At 35.2% G+C, this 23,322-nt stretch overlaps 3 protein-coding genes across 3 annotated transcripts; all 3 read left to right on the top strand.

Moving 5' to 3' along the window:
* Window positions 1-2,334: 2,334 nt before the first annotated feature.
* On the top strand, window positions 2,335-5,017 carry LOC107612490 (G-type lectin S-receptor-like serine/threonine-protein kinase SD1-1). The gene is made up of 7 exons (XM_016314183.3): window positions 2,335-2,880; window positions 3,020-3,148; window positions 3,308-3,468; window positions 3,561-3,771; window positions 3,886-4,123; window positions 4,220-4,370; window positions 4,446-5,017. Exons 1-7 carry the CDS (start codon window positions 2,376-2,378, stop codon window positions 4,731-4,733), a joined length of 1,683 nt encoding a protein of 560 aa, XP_016169669.1. The 5' UTR covers window positions 2,335-2,375; the 3' UTR covers window positions 4,734-5,017.
* An 8,008-nt stretch (window positions 5,018-13,025) lies between these two features.
* LOC107610642 (G-type lectin S-receptor-like serine/threonine-protein kinase At4g27290) lies at window positions 13,026-16,215 on the top strand. Its single transcript, XM_016312668.3, has 7 exons — window positions 13,026-14,386; window positions 14,550-14,672; window positions 14,755-14,903; window positions 14,988-15,198; window positions 15,281-15,515; window positions 15,600-15,750; window positions 15,838-16,215. The coding sequence occupies exons 1-7, from the start codon at window positions 13,108-13,110 to the stop codon at window positions 16,141-16,143; spliced, it is 2,454 nt and encodes an 817-aa protein (XP_016168154.1). The 5' UTR covers window positions 13,026-13,107; the 3' UTR covers window positions 16,144-16,215.
* Window positions 16,216-18,516: 2,301 nt separating this feature from the next.
* On the top strand, window positions 18,517-21,967 carry LOC148547370 (G-type lectin S-receptor-like serine/threonine-protein kinase At4g27290). The gene is made up of 7 exons (XM_088496531.1): window positions 18,517-19,910; window positions 20,128-20,253; window positions 20,345-20,493; window positions 20,577-20,787; window positions 20,917-21,154; window positions 21,247-21,397; window positions 21,464-21,967. The coding sequence occupies exons 1-7, from the start codon at window positions 18,599-18,601 to the stop codon at window positions 21,740-21,742; spliced, it is 2,466 nt and encodes an 821-aa protein (XP_088352657.1). The 5' UTR covers window positions 18,517-18,598; the 3' UTR covers window positions 21,743-21,967.
* Window positions 21,968-23,322: the final 1,355 nt, after the last annotated feature.

Below are 23,322 nucleotides of genomic sequence, written 5' to 3'. Positions count from 1 at the left end.
TTCACATTATTCACAAAAATCATCGTCTAATATATATATATATTGTTATTATTTGAATGACTTCCAAATCTACTATATAAAATATAAATTCTTGGTACTTGTGTTCAATTTTTAATAGGTTTCCCAATAGGTTTTAATGTGTTCAATTTCCTTGTTATTTTTTTTTGGTGACTCAATTTCCTTGTTATTTAATATTTCTAATAGGTTTTCCAATCTCTGAACATTTTGTCAACCTCACAACTCATTCTTATGGTCAAAGACATTTTTAGTGTTCAAACGTATCGGAAAGAGGAGAAGGTTTACCATACCCGCTCTATCTAGCTCTGAGTAGAGTGTAACAAGACCAACCATAAGTCCATAATTGGATCATCACTCCATCACTACAAAGATAACTCACCAAAATTAACACTACAGAGCAATTCATAGGTCAGCAATATAGACTCTTAAAAAAAAAAGTTTAGATACATAATAAATTAATCCTTATCCTATAAAATTAAAAAATAACATGAGAAATTTAAGAAAAAAATATCAACTTACATTTAAAGCATTTTTAATAGAGTATTTTTAGAATATTATTTTTATTATTTTTATTACTTTTAAGAAAAAAATTAATTTAAAATTAAAATTTACATTAGAATTAATGGATAAAATAAAACTGGTATCACCTTAACATTACGGTATTATTTTAATAGAGAACCAATAAAATTTTATCACTCATATAATTATATTAATAAAATAATTAAAAATAATATAAAATTCTAACTAATTAAGATTAAATATTAAAAGGACAAATTTTATTTTTATTTTTAAATTATTATTTATCACATATAATTTTATAAATATTTATATATCATCTTATAAGATCTAAAATGAAGTTAAAATTTAATCTAGGATTTGAGATGTTGTTAGAGTTAAAAGTGAGATACAGAGCATTTAAAGAACCTTGGTCATCCATGATGTTTTCATGGGCAATAATTTCTCTATCTTCGTGGACATTTAAGCCGCCGACCCATGGTTATTAATGCCAGTATGCCACCCTCACGGCATAGATACAAACCACACAAGAAGTCGTCCATACTCCCCCAAATACCATTGATTTATACTTTTATTTTGATGTGCATTCTCATAAACACATGCATGCATGCATGCATGCATGCATGCTGGGTATACAAATAAGTTTTTACTTATAAAATTTTATTTTGATTAAGCAAAAGTATTCAAATTATAAAAAATAAAAAATAAGTTATAAAATTACTCTTATAGAGATATATTTTGTTACCCATCAATTTAAATATATTTTCTACCATAAAGTGGTATTTTTATATATTGTTAGAGATATAATTATTCATGTAAATTTTTTTTTGTTGGTTTAAGTTTTTGAAAGAAATAATATTACGATATAATATCAGAATTTCTATAATTCTTATTGAACAAATATATATATATATATATATATATATATATATATATATATATATATATATATATATATATATATATATATATATATATATATATATGAGAAAATTTAGGAGATTAGCACTCAATAAAAGAAAAGTGAATAATTTTATACTATTAGATATAATTTCACACCATTAAAAATATTAATAATGACTAATTAATAATTACAAATCATAAAATTTATTGACCCTCTATCACTTTTTATTTTTTTTCTTTATATATATATATATATGAAAGAGTGCTATAAGACAAATAAAAAAAATTATACAAAAGAATTTAAACACACACAAAAAGTTTTTTTATTTAATAAATATATTAAAAATATAATTATTTATGTGTATTTTTTTATCGATTTAAATTCTTGAAAATAGTAGTCAGAAAATATACTTCATGATGAAGTATGACAATAAATATAAAAATGTGTGTCGAGCATAGTATTACGTTATCATAAATACCACTTTAACATACGTTTACCAAATCTTACAATTTTACCATGAAGAAATATAACTCTATCACTGGCAATACACCTAATTCAAAAGTATGACGAAAAAACAATTAAATTAATTTATTAAAGGTGGAAACTCAGATGCAGTCGGTTTCACGTGAAGTTGATTACTGAGAGTGGTTAAATGATTTAACTGATTTGACTAAATTTTCATCTAATGACTCTCAACTATCAACTTCACATGAAGTCGACGACTGTAACTGAGTTTTCACCCTTATTAAATAATAGATACTTTTTGAAAAATAAAAGTAAACTGTTTTCTTTAATATCAGAAAGACTAGCAACAATGCTAGTCAACTACGGTATCAATCATTGTCAACCATACTCAAGTACTCAACAACCTTTTGAATAAAACGCAGTCCCACTTTCAATGTTCCAAAAAAACTAGCCACCATTGAGTGGAAGAATAATGAACCTGCTTCTCCTCACTCTTCATCTTCTTCTCTTACCCTTCACAACATCACAACAACAGAACCAAAACTACCCTTCTTCTGGGACACAAAGAAACGATACCTACTGTGACTACCCTTCAGTTTGTGGACCAAATGGGAACTGTGACATTAATCAATCACCAGCATGTTTCTGTTTGGATGGTTTCACACCTAAGTCACCGAGTGGTTACAGTTCAATGGATTATACACAGGGCTGTGTTAGAAACAAGGCCTTGAATTGTAGCACTGACGTGTTTGTTACTTATTCTGTGTTCAAGGAACCAAGTGGCGGCTACTCTTTGTTGAACCAAAGATTGGGAGCGGAAGGTTGCAAGGGAAGCTGCAAGAGTAATTGTTCTTGCATGGCTTATTCTGTAACTGGGAGTGCATGCAAATTGTGGAGTGGTGATTTGTTTGATGTTAGGTTGGTTAAGGAAGGTGGTCAAGCTCTTTATATCCGAATGTCAGCTTCAGAGGAACACAGTATGTATTAACCTCTTTTAACCATTGATTAATTATTGTCCACATTTGTTAAAAATCATAATTGTCACTGTCTTGTTTATTATTTCTTTTTGTAATGATAGTTTCATATTTATTTTAAATGGTGAATTGTGGATATCAGAATCTGGAGGGGAAAATCACAAGAAGATAGTTGGAATAATAGTAGGAAGCATAGTTGCTACAATTTCTGGAATGATAATGATATTGGCCTGTTGTTACATATTCAGAAAAAGAAGAAAGAAGTTAGAAGGTAAATTGTTTAAATGTTAAAATACATTAATTCTCTCTTATGTGATGATACTGTTAAATGGTAATGTTTATTTTACTTAATAATTTACCCTCTTTCAGTTGTTGTTTCTCATAATTTCCTTTTCTCTAAATAATAAATCATGTTATAACTTATAAGCAGATATGAGATTGAGAGCTAGTGAGATTGTTGATCAAATCAATGAATATGAAGAAGGAGATATAGAGCTTCCATTTCTTGACCTATCAAGAATAGTTGAGGCTACTGGTAATTTTGCAATCGGAAACAAGTTAGGGGAAGGTGGTTTTGGACCTGTGTACAAGGTGAATTTCCAACATGACACTTTATTAATTTCAGAACAAGTAACTTCTGCAAACTTAAGAAATTTTACTTTCTCTGAGCAATTGTTATTCAGGGGACATTAGATGATGGTCGTGAAATCGCGGTAAAGAAGCTTTCAAGTAGTTCTGGACAGGGGATAAATGAATTCAAGAATGAAGTACTACTCATAGCCAAACTTCAACACCGAAATCTTGTAAGGCTTCTCGGATGTTGCATCCAAGATGAAGAGAAACTGCTGATATATGAGTACATGCCTAATAAAAGCTTAGACGGCTTTATTTTTGGTCAGGATCCATTAAGCTACCCTGTAAATGTAAACTATCTGATTGACATAGTTGCTATCCCTTTATGCCAATGCTTTACTATGTGACCAAAATATCATTGTATTGTGGTCACAGATCAAACACGGAGAAAATTATTGGATTGGCCTAAGCGTTTCAACATCATTTGTGGGATTTCTAGAGGCCTACTTTATCTTCACGAGGATTCTAGGTTGAGGATTATACATAGAGATCTCAAAGCAAGTAACATTTTATTGGACAATAAGATGGATCCAAAGATCTCTGACTTTGGTTTGGCTCGATGTTTTGGAGGAGATCAAAGCAAAGGAAATACAAAGAAAATAGTAGGAACTTTGTAAGAATTGTTCTCTTTTTATTCTCACTTTTAGTCAAAAGCTAAATAAAAAACCTTGGTAATGATCGATCTAATGTTTGTTTTGTTAACTTACAGTGGATATATGGCACCAGAATATGCTATTAGTGGACACTTCTCGGTAAAATCTGATGTGTTCAGTTTCGGAATTTTGTTGCTGGAGATAATCACAGGGAGAAAAAATAGAGGGATATATTTTTCAAGTGACAATGTCAATCTATATGGACATGTAAGTACATATATGATGAAACTAGTTTAGTATGCTACATTTCAAGAATTCTAACATGATGAATTTGTGTACTAGGCATGGGATCTATGGAAGCAAGGAAGGTCCTTAGAACTAGTTGATGAATGCCTTAAGGAGTCATGGAATTCGTCGGAAGCGCAGCGCTGCATCCACATTTGCCTGCTATGCGCGCAGCAGCATCCGCAAGATAGGCCGGAGATGTCATCTGTGGTTCTGATGTTAGGAAGTGAAATCGATTTGCCTCAACCAAAGTTTCCTACTTTCATCATTGGTGGAAATTCTGATGGCAAAAGTTCTTCCTCTTGTCAAAATGAAATAAGCATTACTGAGGTGGAACCTCGATAACAATTATATATAGCTCTTTCTTTCTCTTGTTATAATAGTTAGAATTTATAAACCTTGGTTGCATATAATATGCACCCCAAATTTTGTGTAGTATCTCAACTTTCATGACACAATGTGGTAATGTTTATGTACTTTATACCCTTTTTACTTTGTCAATGTTCTGTTTTAGCTGTATCTTAACTCTCATTTTAGTGTTAAAATTAAATGGTCGTTTTTTTGAGTGTTCTGAAAAGAGGTTTGTGCAATGACATAAAACTGTAATCATATGATTTTTTCCTTTTTAACTTTTAATGGGTAGAGGCACTTTTGAATACTGTATCTGAATTAGAGCTCTGTTGTATGACCAATCCATTCAAACAAGAATTATTGCAAGAAATGTTCCCTGCGACAAAGGAATGCATATTTGATATGTTTGCAGTTTAGTTGTTCACGGATTAATGTTGTATTTTTCTTTTTTTTCCACATGTTATCATTAGTTAGGTTGAATATATTTACACATGCAAATTTTCCAAAATATCAAAGACTTTGGAAAGGGAAAATTAATGAAGAAGCATTGCTCAAGTCAATATTGGCTGCTAGCTAGAGTCCCCCCCCCCCCCCCCCAAAAAAAAAAAAACAAAAAATCTTAATTCCTCAACAGATGAAAAATGATGAATAACTTCTTCCTCCTCCTTTGGAAAAATTTTTGGTGCATTTTCTAGTCGGTATAGAGATAGATCTAAATTGCAAGAGTACTTAGAATCATTTCAAAGCATTACTTTTTAAACCTATACCATAGACACACAAAAATAAGTTATTCAATTAGTTATTATATATTTATATATTTATATATATTATTTAACTCATTTTTAATTTACATTTTATATTTAAATATGAATTCTATACAAATAACTGATCTAATAGTTAGAGCTTGTTTGGGTGAGTTTTTAAGAAAATATCTTTTTTCGAGTTATTTTTTTCTAAAAGATCTTATGGAAAAGTAAAAGTAATTTTATGTTTGGTTATCTCATGCAAAAAAAATTTTTTATCTATCAATTATGTTTGGGTATAACAATATAAAAGTACTTTTTTGTTTATTTATTACATGAAAAAACATATTTTTTTTAAGAGAAAAGATCTTTTAAAAAAAAGATGTAAATTACAACTTCTCAAAAAAGATGTTTTTTTTATTTTTCTAGTGCTTTTATTTTTACTAATAAAAATTTGCTAAATACGCTAAAAAATTAAAAAAAATATCTTTTTTCAATATTTTTTTTATTAAAACAATGACGCCCAAACAAGTACTTAATTTTTTTTTACGTGCACATAGCATACTTGTATATTTTATGTATATTAGATAAATAATTGAACTACTATTTTGGTTAAAAGAAATCTTAACCTCCTTTTACGTTTTTTTTTTTAATTTAAAAAAAGCGTTTACAAATTAACCAAATAATTAAAAAGGATGAATTAGAATTTTCAATATCATTTTTATTAAATATTATCACCAGGAAGAAGAAGCTGAAATTCCATGACCAGGAAAAATGTGAACCACATAGTAGCTATCCAAAATTCTCGTTTCTTACAGTCAATTTTAAAACGCTAAATGCAATGATTGGAAAAAATAATTCAACAATTGTGTCTATATACATAATTACATATGTTTCTTCACTAGGAAATTATGAAGTTCATGGAGAGAACTATGTTATTCCCAAATTATTAAACGTTACGTACAAAATATGGTAGAAGAATGAGAGAGCGAGAGAGAGCGAGAGAGAGAGCGAGAGCGGGTGGGTGGGAAACATAGAGAGGGGTAGATCTAGGAATTATGGCAATGACTCCAAAGTTTGGAACAGAGAAGAGTATCGACGGCTTGAGTACGAGTCCTACTCGGTATTTGTGAGCAACCTCCCTACAGACATATTGAAGAGAGAGTTATTTCATCTGTTCAATTGGACAGGACGCATCAATGACATATACTTATCCCGAAAACAGAGGAATGGAAACATATACATGTTTGCTTTCATTCGCTATACGACGAAAGGAGGGGCGTTGAAAGCTATAGCGGAAATGAATCCACTGAGACTGAGAGGGAAGAATATATTTGTCGGAGAGGCTAGATACAGAAGAAAGGCGGAACCAGCACACAAACCGATAGGACCAGAAGGAGCTAACTTGCAACAACACACCGCTCAGAAGACGCATAAAGAGGTAGTGCCGATTGATGCTGTGCCAGATGGGCATGCTTCAAGAGCGGAGAAGGATGGAAAGGACCCACATGGCAATGGTTGGACGAAGAAGGTGGAAGTTGAAGTGGCAAAGAAAAATTTAGAATGACTGCAGCGAAGTCTTGTTGGGGGTACGACGAAACCTTTTAATTTGGAATCCCTGAAGGAAGTTGTGGCAAAGAATCTGCCTAATGTCGTCCAGGTTAGGGAAATGGGAGCGTATAAAGCTTTGCTGACTTTTGATAGCGCTATACATGCTGAAGAAGCGTACACCTTAAACATGAATTGCCTCCTATGCTTATTACACAGTGTATGGCGATGGGAGGAGTCGGAACATACTGAAACGCATAGGGTGTGGCTTGAATGTTTTGGGGTTCCGTTACATGCATGGTCTGCGGAAACCTTCACCACGATAGGAGGCCAGTGGGGGGAAGTAGTTAGTTATGATAGAGAGACAAAATTGTGCAATTCTTTTACGGTAGGTCGCATTCAGATTGATACGTGTATAATGGACACAATTCAAAAATGGATCCATATAACAGTGGGTTCGGAAGGCTTTGATGTGTTGGTAAAAGAAGTTGGACATGAGGGGTGCAGCCTGAAGTGTACAGAGAAACTGGATAAGGAAGTCATCATAACCGGTGGAAACAAAAACTGTAACATAGTCACAAGCGTAGGAGTGGATATGGTGCAGGGGCTTCAAGCAGCACCAGCAAATGAGTTCGCTCACGACGAGGACATGATCATACAGGTTCACCGGAAAGAGGAAGGAGACAAGGGTAGGGTGGTAACTCCAATAACAAATTTGAATAAATGGTTTAATGATAGTAATTATCAAAATCATTTGAATTTTGGAACAGATCACTTAGCCAAAGGCGAGAATCAAGGGCTGGTTGATTTAGGGGGAGGGACGGTTATGAGTGATACGGCTGACTCAGAAATGACATTATCTTATGATTATAATGGGCCAAATGGGGGAGGCAATAAGGAGAAACAAAAACAGGCTTGCCAAAACCTATATTGGGCCAGCAAAAATAATAACATGGAAGAAGAAAACCAATTCCTGCTGGGCCCAGACTCATATGCGGTTAACGATGGGGATAGTGGGCTTCTGGAGAGACCGGGTCGGGCTAGACGCGGGTCGCTGACCCGCAGAGTTGAAGAGGAGCGCAACCATCAAAACAACGATGATGCTCGTCTCGGTGATGAGGACGCTGCGCCTGATGGGACTGGCCGGGTGGAAGCTCGCCGATATGCAGATGAAGGAAGCCGACGCCGCCAGGACGGCGAACCACACACGCGAACTCGCGAAAGTGGTCTTGTTGGGGCTGCTGGGAATGTCTCTGCCTCAGCGTTTATTGGTGGGACGGGGAGTCTTGGAGGGGGCTCATCAGCTGCGGTGGACGGCGCGACGGGACCGATGCGGGCGGGGCAATTTCAGACCGTCGATTTCAAAAGCGTGGGTGCGGCGGGAGAGGATATGAGGGCTAGTCATAGCCCCAAAGGTATGAAAGCGGATTCGACCGTGGCTGAGACACCGCATGCCTGTCCGGTTGTGAGCCTGGACAGTGGAGGCCTGATTCATTCTCAAGGTGCTATGGGGAAGGATTCCAGGCAGGATGAGGAGCGCTATGGAGGGAATGAGTCTGGGGATGAGGAAGGTGGGAATGCGGCGAAGGGTGACACACAGAGCTTAACGCTGAATGAACAGATGATGGAGAATCGAAGGACATGGGAGTTGGCAAAGGAGTCGGGCGTTCTGCTAGTCGACGAGGAAGATGACATTATGGTAATACTCCAATCGCAGAACGAAGAAATTGAACGCAAAAGGAAATTGGCAAAGCAGAAGGAAAAGCTGAAACGTTGCAGGCCTAAACATAAAAACAGGTGTGTAAAGAAAATTTTAAATGATATTTAGCTCTTGGAATGTTAGGGGATTACGGGGTGATGTCAAAGTAAGAATGGTGAAGGAGTTAAAGAAAAAACATAGATTAGATATGCTGGGTTTGATTGAGACTAAAAAACAGGTTGTGACCAAATTTAATGTTGTAAGACTTTGGGGGTAAGATGGTGCAGGTTGGGACTTTGTAGGCTCGGATGGGGCAGTAGGTGGACTATTGTTGATATGGGATGAATCGGTGTTTAAAAAAATAACTGTTATAAGGGAGAGAGATGGTTGTGTGTGGAAGGGGTCCTGGTAAAAAATAATTACAATTGTGCTATTTTCTTGGTCTATGGTGCACATAATAGGGATGAGAAGCTTCAAGTGTGGGAAGAGCTGAGTTATATGGCTGGGTTATGTCAGGTTCCTAGCTGCTACATGGGAGATTTTAATGAAATAATACATGTGGAAGAAAGGCAAGGTACTGATGTTCTACCTAGGTCGGCAGAAGAGTTCAGAAGTTGGATACAGGATATGCATCTAGTGGATCTCCCGCTAACAGATCGCAAGTTCACATGGTTTAGGGGACGCTCGTGCAGTCGGATAAACAGAGCTCTGGTTAGCGTGGATTGGTTGAAAAAGTTCCCTGAGACTAGGATATGCGGTGGACCAAGGGGTTTATTAGATCACTGTCCAGTGATCTTGGAGCACACGAGGCTGAAGGTAGGGCCAAGGCTGTTCCGAAGCCTAGATTCATGGTTTACACATGAGGGTTTTCTTAGCTTTGTGAAGGAGGAGTGGAGAGGATTGGGGGAGATGCAATTCATAGACAAATTGAAGGCGCTGACGATCCCACTAGGGAATTGGCATAAGACTAATTTTGGGGATATGGACAAGAAGATTACGAGGTTTGAGGAAGAAATTAAGAAGACTGATGACTTGGTAAGCAATGGGGTGTATGATGGAACGATGGAGACTAGAAGAAAGGCGCTGATTACCTGCTGTGAGAGGTGGTATGTCAGGAAAGAAGTCCATTGGAAACAGATGTCCCGGTCTCGGCAAGCAAAAGAGATGAACAAAAATACAAGATACTTCCACAACTTAGCGTCATCGAGACGGCAAAATAACAGGATCGATACATTATTAATCAACGGTAGGCTGGTAAGGAACCAAGCTAGAATAAAGATTGCTATTAAGGATTACTACAAGGAGCTATATCACCAGGATAAGTCGCCTATGATAAGCTTCAGAGATGGTCTGGTAAATAGGATAGAGCATGAAGATTCTGTAACTCTAGAGGCGATGCCGACAGCTGAGGAGATCAGAGAAGCTGTGTGGGATTGTGAGTCCTCTAAGGCACCAGGATGCGATGGGTACAACATGAATTTTGTCAAGAGGTGTTGGGGTGAGATTGGGCCTGAATTCACGGCTGCAGTGATGGGGTTCTTTCAGACGTCAAGGCTGCCGACAGACTCTAACATCACTTGGGTGGCGCTGGCACCGAAGTTCATTGGAGCTAAAGAGATTAAAGATCTGCGACCCATCAGCATGGTTGGATGCGTTTACAAGGTTATCTCCAAGGTTATGGTTCGGAGGATGAGACTTGTGATGCCAGCTTTGGTAGGGGAAACCCATAGTGCATTTGTAAGGGGCAGAAAAATCCATGACGGGGCGCTCATTGCATGTGAAACGGTAAACTGGCTCAAAATGAGGAAAAAGGAGGCGGCAATAATCAAGATAGATTTCCAAAAGGCATATGACAGAGTCAGGTGGAGTTTTGTGGACATAGTGCTGCAAAAGATGAGGTTTGGCAATAGATGGAGAGCGTGGGTGATGGAGTGTGTCTCCACAGCTTCTATGTCGGTCTTGATAAATGGGTCGCCATCTAAGCCATTCAAGATGGAAAGAGGTCTGAGACAAGGTGATCCGCTTTCTCTGTTTTTATTTGTACTGGTTGTGGACGTTTTACATCGATTGGTGGGGAGACAGTCAGGAATGGGCGTATATCACCTCTGGCGATTGGCAGAGATCGTATAGTGTTATCCCACCTTCAGTTTGCGGATGACACAATTCTGTTCTATCCACCAGAGGCGGACACTATCAAGAATTACAGGCGACTATTGAGGTGCTTTGAGTTGATGTCAGGTCTCAGCATTAATTTTGACAAATCGAGCTTGATTCCGATAAATTGTGAAGAACAGTGGACTCAGAATATGTGCCAGCTGTTGGGGTGTAAGGGTGAGTCCCTTCCAGTTAAATACCTGGGTATTCCCTTAGGTGCAAATCCGAGGTTAGTAAAGACCTGGAAGCCTATAATAGACAAAGTGGAGGAGAAGCTAAGTCTGTGGAAGGCTAAAATCCTGAATAAAGGTGGAAGGTTGGTGCTGATTAAATCAGTATTAAACAGTCTGCCTGTGTATTGTTTGAGTCTGTTTGAGATGCCAAAAACTGTTGCTGAGAAATTGATCTCATTGCAAAGAAGGTTCTTGTGGAGTAAGGATGATGGCAGCAATGGGATGGCATTGGTAAAATGGGACGTGGTGCAGTCCCCGAAAAAACTAGGCGGACTGGGGGTTGGGGATGCTATGATTCGAAATACGACTATGTTGTTTAAGTGGTGGTGGCGATTTGCGAAGGAGAATTGCCCGTTATAGAAGAAGATGGTTTGTTCCTGTTATGATCTGAATCCTCATGAGCTGTTGTCAACCCAGGTGCTACCTACCAGGGGAGGACCGTGGAAGGATATCTGCTAGCTACAAATAACCAATGACCATATAAGGGGTAAGATGGTTACAGGGCTGTCTATGGATGTTGGTGATGGACGGCGTACGCGGTTTTGGGAGGATACGTGGCTGCTTGGTGGGCCTTTAAAAGACCGATTTTTCAGGCTTTTCTCTGTTTCAAACCAATGTGGGTCTGTTATCGGGGACTATGAATTTTGGGATGGGCTAGACTGGATTTGGAATTTCCAGTAGAGGAGAGAACTCTTTCAATGGGAGTTGGGACTACTGGGTCAATTACATGAAGCACTAAGACCTGTGCAACTAGTTCTTAACAGAGAGGATAGGGTAGTATGGAAATATGATAGCCAAGGAGTTTATTCAACTAACTCATTTGTTCAGGTTTTGCAGGAGGCGACACTCCCGGAGGTGACAAGCTACAGCTTCACAAAGACCATCTGGAAAGGATTGGTTCCGCCTAGAGTAAAGTCATTTGCATGGTTTATCCTGGTAGGTCGGATGAACACAAAAGAACGGTTAAGCCGGCTAGGAATTATTAACCAGGAAGATAACGTCTGTGTGCTATGTAATAAACATGTGGAACTTGTGCCCCATTTGATTTTATGCTGTGAATTTGCTTGGCAGGTGTGGAGTGCTTGGTTATCAAAGATTGAACAACAATGGTCTATTCCAGGGACAATGAGGGAACACTTTCTGAGTTGGACGGAGGGGCCAAAGAGAAGGGAGGATAGAAAGCAACGATTGAGATACTTCTGTGCGGTGGTTTGGAATATATGGTTGGAGAGGAATAGAAGGATTTTCCAGAATAAAAGCAAAGGTGTTGAAGAAATCACTAACATGACAGTGTTGAGCTAAAACGAGTGGAAATATAGTGTGGACCCCTTTAATTGTTGATGGCAATACCGGAGATGACAAAGGGGCTTCTTTTGATGATACTGTGTTATTGTATTTGTTTGTTTATTTGTTTCTATTTAGACTGCTCCACTGTATTGTGTTGAGCTTCTTGCATTAAAAAAAAACTATGTTATTCCATCAAGAGAACTACATCTACTCAATAGTAAATAATCATGATTACTAATAAAGATATTTAAATTTAATGGTATACAATAAAGTGGGAAAACAAAAGTCACAATAACCTTAATTCATATATCTTGATCCTGTGTGATAAGAATGAATCTTCTCAATCATCAAGTGTAGAATTTCCCCATTAATAATCAGTGGTAAAATTCAACACTTGATCCTCTTAATTGAATTCCTCAAATCGAGATGATGTTTTCGTATTGCATTACAAGAAAATTATCTTACGTTTCTGTCACTACAGCTAAGAATATTTAGCATCATAAAGTCTTCGATGTAACGTGCATTCATTGCAATCTTTGACTTCTCAGTTGACAATTGCACAAAATATAGCCATCCAAGAATGTGAACTCGTTTATTATGATTGAACACAGTTCTAGAAAATAAGTAGAACTAGAAAACATTACTGTTAATTTTAATACCAAATATTTGAGTTTTGTTTCAAGATCCAATGCTACTATTAAGACATGGCACTAATAAGTTTCTACCTTCTCTTTTTTTTGTCAAAAATTGTTTCAGCAACTGATACCATAACTCAGTCACAGTCTCTCACTGAAAACCAAACATTGGTTTCCAAGAATGAAAACTTCCAATTGGGTTTCTTCACTCTTCCCCAAAACTCTAGCAACCGTTATCTTGGGATTTGGTACAACAAGATACCGGTTCAAACCGTTGTATGGCTCGCAAACCGAGAAAAACCAGTCACAAAAGAAATACCTGCAGTCTTGATGATAAACAAAACACAGAATAATAATGACACACTTATCCTCCATCAGAATTACTCTGTTCTATGGTCTATAACTCCTTCTAGAAGAGCTCGAAATATGGTTCTTCAGCTATTGGATTCTGGAAACCTTGTTCTGAGAGAAAAAAATGATGAAAATGAAGAGAATTATCTATGGCAGAGTTTTGATTACCCTTGTGATACACTCTTGCCAGGGATGAAGCTTGGCAAGGATTTAAGGACTGAGTTCGATAGGCGAGTAACCGCGTGGAAGAACGAGTATGATCCTTCAATTGGAAATTTGTCTTGGGGAATGGATGTTACCAATTGGCCTCAACAGATGCAGAGAGTAGGATCAATGAAGCAGTACAACAGAGGTTCTTGGAATGGAATTGACTACACTGGCAGACCTACCATAAGGCCTAGTCCGGTTTTCGAGTTCAAGTACTTTGCCGATGACGAACAAGTCTACTTCATGTTTAGCCTTGTGAATAGCTCTGTCAAAGCTAGGATGGTTCTGAACCAGAGCAGTTATAAGCTCCTGCATTTGGCGTGGGACGAGGCGGCACGAGAGTGGAATGTTTATGGCTTGTTACCAAGAGATTTTTGTGATGATTATGGTGCTTGTGGTCCTAATGGTAATTGTGATGTTAGCAAGTTACCATATGCTTGTGATTGTTTGAGAGGGTTTAGGCCTAAGTCATCAAGAGATTGGAAGGCAATGAACTACCAAGGAGGTTGCTTGCGCGACAAGCCACTGAATTGCGAAAGCGATGGATTTATTAAGTATGGGAAGATGAAAGTGCCTGATACTGAGAATTGTTGGTACTTGAATCAGAGCAAGAACTTGGAGGAGTGCAGAGATACATGCTTGAGGAATTGTTCTTGTATGGCTTATACGAATTCGGATATTCGAGGAGAAGGCAATGGCTGTGCTTTGTGGTTTGGTGATCTTAATGACTTGAGGGTTCAACCAAATGCAGGGCAAGACCTATATGTTAGAGTGCCAGCTTCAGAATTAGGTATGATCTATGTTTATTTGGTTTTGAATTCTTGCTCTAATATTCATTCATTTTGTTTGTCTTAAAATGTATCAAATGATTTAAATTCTCCTTTTACTGTCACTGCCTTCAAATTCACCTAAACGTTTGTGTTGTTGTACATGTGATTTTTAAAAAAATGAAGATACAAACAATGGAGACAGGATGAAGATAGGATTTGCAGTTGGGGGCACTATTACAATATTAAGTGGATTACTGTTAGTTCTTTATTTCATATTCATAAGAGGAAGGAGTGCAACAATGAAAAGTAAGGCTCTTATATTTTGAGATTTGAGAAGCATAGAAAACTTGAATTATGTTAGTATGATTAACCTAAGAAAATAATGCAGAGTGCGCATCAGTAGCAGATCATTTAAAGGAAGAACAGGAAGAGGATTTGGAGCTTCCTTTGTTTGACCTATCTAGTATAGTTAGTGCTACTGACAACTTTTCAATCAACAATAAGCTTGGAGAAGGAGGTTTTGGACCAGTATACAAGGTAATATAGATTACAAATTAATTTAAGAAGCATTGAAGAAGGAAATTTTTGCTTGTTACAATATTTTCAAGTGATAAATTGTAGGGAACATTGGAAAATGGAGAAGAAATTGCTGTCAAGAGACTTTCTAGAGGCTCCAAACAAGGTGTCAAGGAATTTAAGACTGAAGTTGCGTTAATAGCTAAACTTCAACACCGTAATCTTGTAAAGCTTTATGGATCTTGCATTCAAGACCAAGAGAAATTGCTTATATATGAATATATGCCTAACAAAAGCTTAGATTTGTTCATATTTGGTAAGGAATTTAGTCTTCAAATCCATGTTTAGTCTTCCAGTCTTGCACGTGTAAATATTAACTTGTATGAACGACATATCAGATCAAACCCAACGGATGCTGATGGATTGGTCTAAGCGATTTCACATCATTTGCGGAATCGCTAAGGGTCTTCTTTATCTTCATCAAGATTCAAGACTCATAATTATTCATAGAGATCTTAAGACGAGCAACATATTGTTGGATAGTGAGATGAATCCTAAGATATCAGACTTCGGCTTGGCTAGAATTTTAGAGGTGGACCAAACCTCAAAAACTTCGCGCGTTGTTGGAACTTAGTAAGACTCCTAAACAATTCTTAATTTCAATTATACCATTCTAGACTTGTCACTAATAATGTTTATTATTATATTGTTTATTAGTGGATATATGGCACCAGAATATGCATTAGATGGAAACTTTTCGGTAAAATCAGATGTCTATAGTTTTGGTATTCTATTGCTAGAGATAATAACTGGAAAGAAAAATAAAGGAAATCATCGCCAGAAAGACGGTACAAACCTTATTGAATATGTAAGTGACATTCCAATTCTATTTCTGATCTATTCATACATAATTACTTACATTACCATGAATGATTCATAATTTGGTATGTTATAGGCATGGAATTTCTGGACAGAAGGGAGGCCCTTAGAATTGATTGATGAATATATGATAGACTATTGCAATATTTCTGAAGCATTGCGATGCATCCAAATTGGTCTTTTGTGCGTGCAACAAAATCCACATGATAGACCAACCATATCATTTGTGGTTATGATGTTAGGTAGTGAAATTCAGTTGCCTCTTCCAAAAGAACCAGCTCTTTTTGTTGGAAAGTATTCATGTCAGGAATATTCTTCTTCATGTATAAATGATGCACCTTCTGTTAATGAGTTAAGTATCTCAGATTTAGAAGCTCGTTAGGAATCAACACTCAATTACAACGTGTGTAACAAAATATTCTATGGAAAATGGCATGATCATTGGCCTTTTATATATTTTTTTTCTATTTTCTTTTTACCTATATGCTGGCGTAGTATGAAGTGATTAACGTTAGTTACAATATTTTTAGCAGAAAAATGTCATAATTTTAGGACTTCATGAGTTTAAAATGATCAAACATATGAAATATACCGATAGGAATCCATTTAAGATCTTGTGAAAAATCAACAGTGTTAGTTTTAACTAACTTTTCTGGTAAAGACCAATACTTACAGAAAATTAAGCATGCATGAGGAATCTCTAGAGGAAAAGCAGTATTTATTGTTTTTCGTCGGTAGTTAGCCATCTATTCTACACATTTCGGACACAACAATGATCGACACTCGTCTCGGACGAGTGTTTCTGTGTTTAATTATGTTTAAAAAAAATTCATTTTCAGACACTTTTGGACATACCTAAATACCATCACGTGTGGACGTGTTCAACCTTATTCTTAAAATAATTTTAGAAATAGTATATATTATTAATTTTTAAAACAAAAAAATTTAAATACTTTATATAATTAAAAATATTAAAAATAATTTAAAAATTAATTTATATTTTAATATCAATAAAATATTAAAATATCATTATAATTTATCTAAAAAATATTTTATATTTAATATATATACCGAATTTCTATGTCTTATAAGAATTTTAAATTTGTGTGTTCGTGTATCTAGTATCATATAATATCCTTTATTAGTGTAAGTATCCATGCATTATAGTTAGCCATTAATATTTAAAAATATAAATTAAAAATATATTGTTAAATTACTAAACTAACCAAAATAGAGTTAATAACTAAAAATAAGGGCTAAAATCAATACATTCTAATGGCTCTCAACCATTTCTCTTTTCACAATAAGTTTTAACATAATGTTTTTCAAGCGTAATAGACAAGGCAACAAGAGTGAACCAAGAATGGTTATGTAGAAGTCAAAGCTCTTACCTTCAAAGTCAACGAGAGAAATATACAAACCACTTACATACCTTATAAGTTACATACCTTACATACCCTTGAACGGATTTAACGACAGCTAGAAAATTGGTTCATCAGAAGAGAATTGCTCAAGACACATAAAGATTTGGATTGACTAATATGAATTGACTTATATAATATTCATCTAATAATCTAGCAGGAAAAATAATATAGCTTAATTTGAAAATAATTGTCAATTTTAAAAAAAAAATAAAAATTTATTTTAATTTGATTATGAATTTAATCTGGATACATTGATCACAATCATCCAATACATGATTTTTTAAAGAAAAAAAATTATTTAAATGATTTTTTAAATAATAAATTTAAAACTATATTTTTACTAATATATGATTAATTGTTTTTGTATAAATTCTTTTTGACTGACAGTATGAAATTAAATTTTATTTTAAAATAAATAAAATAAAAATTAAAACATGAATGTAATAGTAATACCGAAATCTAAATGTGATGAATTGAGTGTTCATATGTCAATAATTTTAAGATTGAAAAAAAAAAGCGTTTTTCATAGGAGTGCACATGATCCGACTGGGTCTGAAGGCTCGATCCGATCCTGAACATTTTAGGGGTTAATTTGGTGTGATTTCATCGAGTTTAGGGTCGGGTAAGGGTTTCAAAAATAGACCCGGTCATTATTTCGGGTCGGGTCCGGTCATAACTCGGGTTTGTGGTTATGCTTTTATTTTGAAGAATGATTGGTTCTTGTTGTATTTTTCTAAGTGAATTTTACCATATTAAATAATGGTTGGTGTCTTGGAAATTTGGATATTTTTACATGCTAGCTTACAAGAATGTATCAACGTAATGTAATGTTAACGGCCCGATTTTCACCCGATTTAATTGTGGCCCGAAAGTGTATTGGTTTCATCGGGTTTAGGACCGGGTTCGAGTCTAATAAATAGACCCGATGTATATTTCAGATCGAATTTGAGTCACATTAGATCCGGTTTCACCCGGCCATGCGCACCCGTAGTTTTTCAGAACTCAATGAAAACATCTATAATAAGAGCCGCCATAAGAACTGGTACATCCAACTATGTTCTTAAATTATCCTTCTAACTCAGATATTTTTCTGATTTCTAAACCTAAAGTCAAGACCATAGTTTATTTTTGACAAGGACATTACTCAATGCAAATGCATAATGATATCGGTCAGCATTGACGCCCATATTCACATTTATTCAACTCTGCTTTGTGAATTATGAACATTGAGTGATTGAGTCAAAAGGTAACTAGCAAACAAAGATTCAAAATTGGAAATTAAAAGAAGAGTGGGAAAATAATAAAACTAATTAAAAAAAAGGTAGCCTATTACACTGTTCTTCATTCATGTGTTCTTCTATTTGAACTGTTTTAATTTATGCATTGCTGCAAAGACATCACAATATTGTAAACATGCAAAGAATGAAAAACTTTCACCACTTTGTACCAATTATTTTCCACCTTTTTCTCTATTTTCTTCTCTCCAAAACCATAGCTGCAACAGATACCTTAACTCAATTCCAGTCTCTAAGTGAAAACCAGACATTAGTTTCCAAGAATGGAGACTTTGAACTTGGTTTCTTCACTCTTGATAACTCCACCAACATCAATTATTACCTTGGCATTTGGTACAAGAACATCCCAGTCAGAACCATAGTTTGGGTTGCAAATCGTGAAAATCCCGCCACAAATCACAACTTTGTTGTGTTGCTGATAAACAACACAGCAAATAGCACAATCCTCCTTACTCAGAAAAACAAGAACACTGTTCTATGGTCTGTGAGCATATCAAGAAAACCCAAGAATCCAATTCTACAACTGTTGGATTCAGGAAACCTTGTTCTGAGAGATGAAAATGATGAGAATGAAGAGAAGAACTATCTATGGCAAAGTTTTGATTATCCTGGAGATACACTCTTGCCAGGAATGAAGGTTGGGAAGGATTTAAGAACTGGTTTTGATTGGCGCGTAACGGCGTGGAAGAATGAGAATGATCCTTCACCAGGAACCTTGAATTGGGTTATGGATGTTACCAATTGGCCTGAACCGATGCAGAGGATTGGAACAATGAAGCAGTACAATAGTGGTCCTTGGAATGGAGTTCAATACAGTGCCAAACCAACAAACAAGCCTAGCCCAGCTTTCGAGTTCATCTACTTTGCTGATGAAAACCAAGTTTACTACATGTTCAAACTTGTTAACAACTCTGTCAAAGCTAGAATGATGTTGAACCAAACCACAAACAAGATTATGCAGCTTGTGTGGACACAAGGTGTTTGGAAGATGTATGGTTCGATGCCAAGGGATTTTTGTGATGAGTATGGTGCTTGTGGTCCTAATGGGAAATGTGACATGGCTGAGTCTCCAAATGATTGTGAATGTTTGAGAGGGTATAGGCCTAAGTCGCCAAAAGAATGGATCGGATTGAATTATGAAGGAGGTTGCTTGCGCGACAAGCCACTGAATTGCGAAAGCGACGGGTTTATCAAGTATGTTAAGATGAAGGTGCCTGATACTGAGAATTGTTGGTACTTAAATCAGAGTATGAACTCGGTTGAGTGCAGAGATAAGTGCTTGAGGAATTGTTCTTGTATGGCTTATGCGAATTCGGATATTCGAGGAGAAGGCAATGGTTGTGCTTTGTGGTTTGGTGATCTTAATGACTTGAGAGTTCAACCAAATGCAGGGCAAGATCTTTATGTTAGAGTTCCTGCCTCAGAATTAGGTATGGTGGATATGTTCTATTAAACTCTTAATTAATCTTTCACTAATATATTTATTTATGGCTAAACAGTCTTTGTTTTGCTACACAATACTTGCTTGATTGTTTAATATAGCTTAATCTAAATTATTATACCATATGGTCTAAGTTTTCTTACGACTATCATTGAGATTGAAATTCTTTGTTTTATGTGAAAACAAAATAAAATGAATAATTGAAGAGACAAGAAATGGAAGCAAGGTCAAGATAGAAATTGCAGTTGGAAGCACTATTTTTGTTGTATTATGTAGCTTGCTCTTAGTTCTCTACTTCACTTGCATAAGAAGAAGAAGTTCCAAGGCCAAAGGTAAGGATTTTCTATTCTGTTATGAGGTTCAGAAAAGCTGCTTCTGAGTTATGGAAGCTATGATTAACTTTGTGTGAGAATATTGATGCAGAGAATGCAGCAATAATGGATAGTTTCATTGAAGAACAAGAGGGTCATCTAGAGCTTCCATTGTTTGATCTATCTAGTTTAGCTAAAGCTACTGGTAACTTTTCAATCAATAATAAGGTTGGGGAAGGTGGTTTTGGACCTGTATACAAGGTAATACATAAGATAAGATATTTTGGAAAAATTAAGAACATAAGCTCATTAATGAATTGGAATATTGCAATTGATAATTGTAGGGATTATTGAAAAATGGGCAAGAGATTGCTGTTAAAAGACTTTGTAGAGGTTCTGTACAAGGGCTCAAAGAATTCAAAAATGAAATTGCGCTGATTGTTAAACTTCAACATCGTAATCTTGTGAAGCTTCATGGATGTTGCATTCACAATGAAGAGAAAATGCTTGTATATGAATACTTGCCAAACAAAAGTTTGGATCTCTTCATATTTGGTATGTAATCTTGATTCTCTATTCTTAATAAAATTGTTCATACTTCAAAGTAGTTGTAACTATGTAGAATTCATCTTCTCGTTTTGATCAAATTTGAAAAAAAATGTTGATTTGTATGAAACTTTCTAGATCAAACGCGGAGAAAGCTCTTGGATTGGTCGAAGTGCTTCCATATGATTTTTGGGATTGCAAAGGGGCTCCTTTATCTTCATCGAGATTCAAGACTTAGAATCATTCACAGAGATCTTAAAGCAAGTAATGTCTTACTTGACAGTGAAATGAATCCTAAAATATCAGATTTTGGCATGGCTAGAATTTTGGGAGGAGACCAAATTGCAGCAACGACGCGACGAGTGGTTGGAACATAGTACGAACACTTAACATTGTTAATTATCATAACTGGATCGTACAACTTATTTACTTAATCATGACATTTCTTGTCTTACCTTTGTGCATTAGTGGATATATGGCACCAGAATACGCAATAGATGGAAACTTCTCGGTAAAATCTGATGTCTTTAGCTTTGGCATTTTGTTACTGGAGATACTATCCGGAAAGAAAAACAAAGGAAATCATTGGGAAAATGAAAGCACGGACCTTATTGGTTATGTAAGTGTAAACTAAACCAAATTATATCATACTATTATTCATTCACCTAACTTGATGTTGTTACAGGCATGGGATTTGTGGACAGAAGAAAGGCCTCTAGAAATTGTTGATGATATCCTAAAAGAGTCTTGTAACCTCTCTGAAATATTGAGATGCATTCAGATTAGTCTTCTTTGTTTGGAGCAACATCCATATGACAGACCAGACATGTCATCAGTGATTATGATGTTTGGAAGTGAAATTCCCTTGCCTAAGCCAAAGCAACCTGCTCTAGTTGTTGGAGAATATGCATATCAATATGATTCTGCCAATGAATTAAGTATCGAAGTCTTAGAATCTAGATGAGAAGTATTTTAGTCACATCTCCAAAAGTTCAACTTATTCACTTTTTTTTTTTTGGTAATTTAGAGGGGCTTAAGCCCAATCAACTTATTCACTTTACATAGTTAGAAGTTACAAGCCTTAGCAATTCTACCAAAAATATAAAAGAAAGTTGGCCCAATAAGGCCCATACTGGTGACGAGGCAAAATATAAAATGGTATAAGAATTTCTTAATCTTTTATGTGAAATGGCTTTGTGCTGTGTGGCTGTGTGTAATTTTTTTTCGTCCCTTTTTAATTTTAATTTGTGTGAATCAGATATGAAGGCAACAGAGGGTATTATGTGGTTTATCCGAACATGTGAAGCGTTGCCAAAAAATCAGTCATGAGAAGCAAGTCTTGAGTGGGAACATAACCTAATTGTTTCTCAATGCAGTAATCCACTATTTGAAATTTTTTATTATTAGGTACCACTTGTTTAAAGCTTACTTAAGCATGGTTTGAAATAATTTCATATTTCCTTAGATATGAGGACAAAATGTGAAGTCTTAAATAATGCTATCTTGTGAAATTTACTTTTATGGGTTTCAGACTTTCAGTCAACATTGGCTGCTCAACTATTCAAAAAGATGCACAACTTTTTAATTAACCAATTCCAATTGGGGTAAGTAAATCAAGGTGAGAACACTTTGTTTCCAGATGGACCTAGAACAATTATTATTAAGTCCGCAACAGATTTAGCCTCAGGGAAATGGACAACTAATTGGAAGTTAGGTTTCCCACCCCCAACAGAACATAAGTATTCGCGGACTAAACATTTAAATTGGGCCAAAAAAGTTTTAGATATTTTACTTTTTAGCAATTTTTTATTATTGTATAAGTTCTTGAAAATTTAGTTTCATATAATGAATTTATTTTTTTTGTTATTTTAAAGAGATTAATTTATTTATAATAATATATTTTTAGAATTTAATTCTTTATAATAAAATTTATTAGATATTTATTTATCTAATATGTATGTTAAATGTTTAATAAAAAATTATGGAAGGATCAATAATTTATATAACAAAAATATTTTTAAAGAATTTTAGAAAAATAAAAATTTATTAAAAATTAAAATATTGAATCTAAAATTCATTGAAAATTAATTTAAGTATTACTCATAAAATGTATAGGACTACTTAAGAAAAAGACATGCTTGGTGCCTTCTCATTAACTTAACATATTTAAATCTCCATTACGTCAAATAAATATTTAGCCTACTTTTTTTTTATAAGTGTGAAATAAAATCAATTTGTATTAGAAGTCCTGTGTTAATTTTATAGTGTAAAATAATCACTATCTCTTGAGTTAATTTGTTTTAAGTTGAATTAATCCAACTTATATATATATATATATATATATATATATATATATATATGCAGAGAGAGAGAGAGAGAGAGAGAGAGAGAGAGAGAGAGAGAGAGAGAGAGAGAGAGAGAGAGAGAGAGAGATTATATAATACGGATGATTAGAAAGTACAAAACTATAGTCTTAAAAATGAATGGAACAAAAGTATTAAGGACAAATTAAAATTATCTGGGTGAAATTAGGTAAACCCTACA

This window comes from Arachis ipaensis, chromosome B8, assembly GCF_059453495.1.
Source record: "Arachis ipaensis isolate K30076 ecotype BB chromosome B8, ASM5945349v1, whole genome shotgun sequence".
NCBI classification, from domain to species: Eukaryota; Viridiplantae; Streptophyta; class Magnoliopsida; order Fabales; family Fabaceae; genus Arachis; species Arachis ipaensis.
The sequence above is the reverse complement of the archived record's forward strand: the minus strand, read 5'-3'. Positions and strand labels throughout refer to the sequence as shown.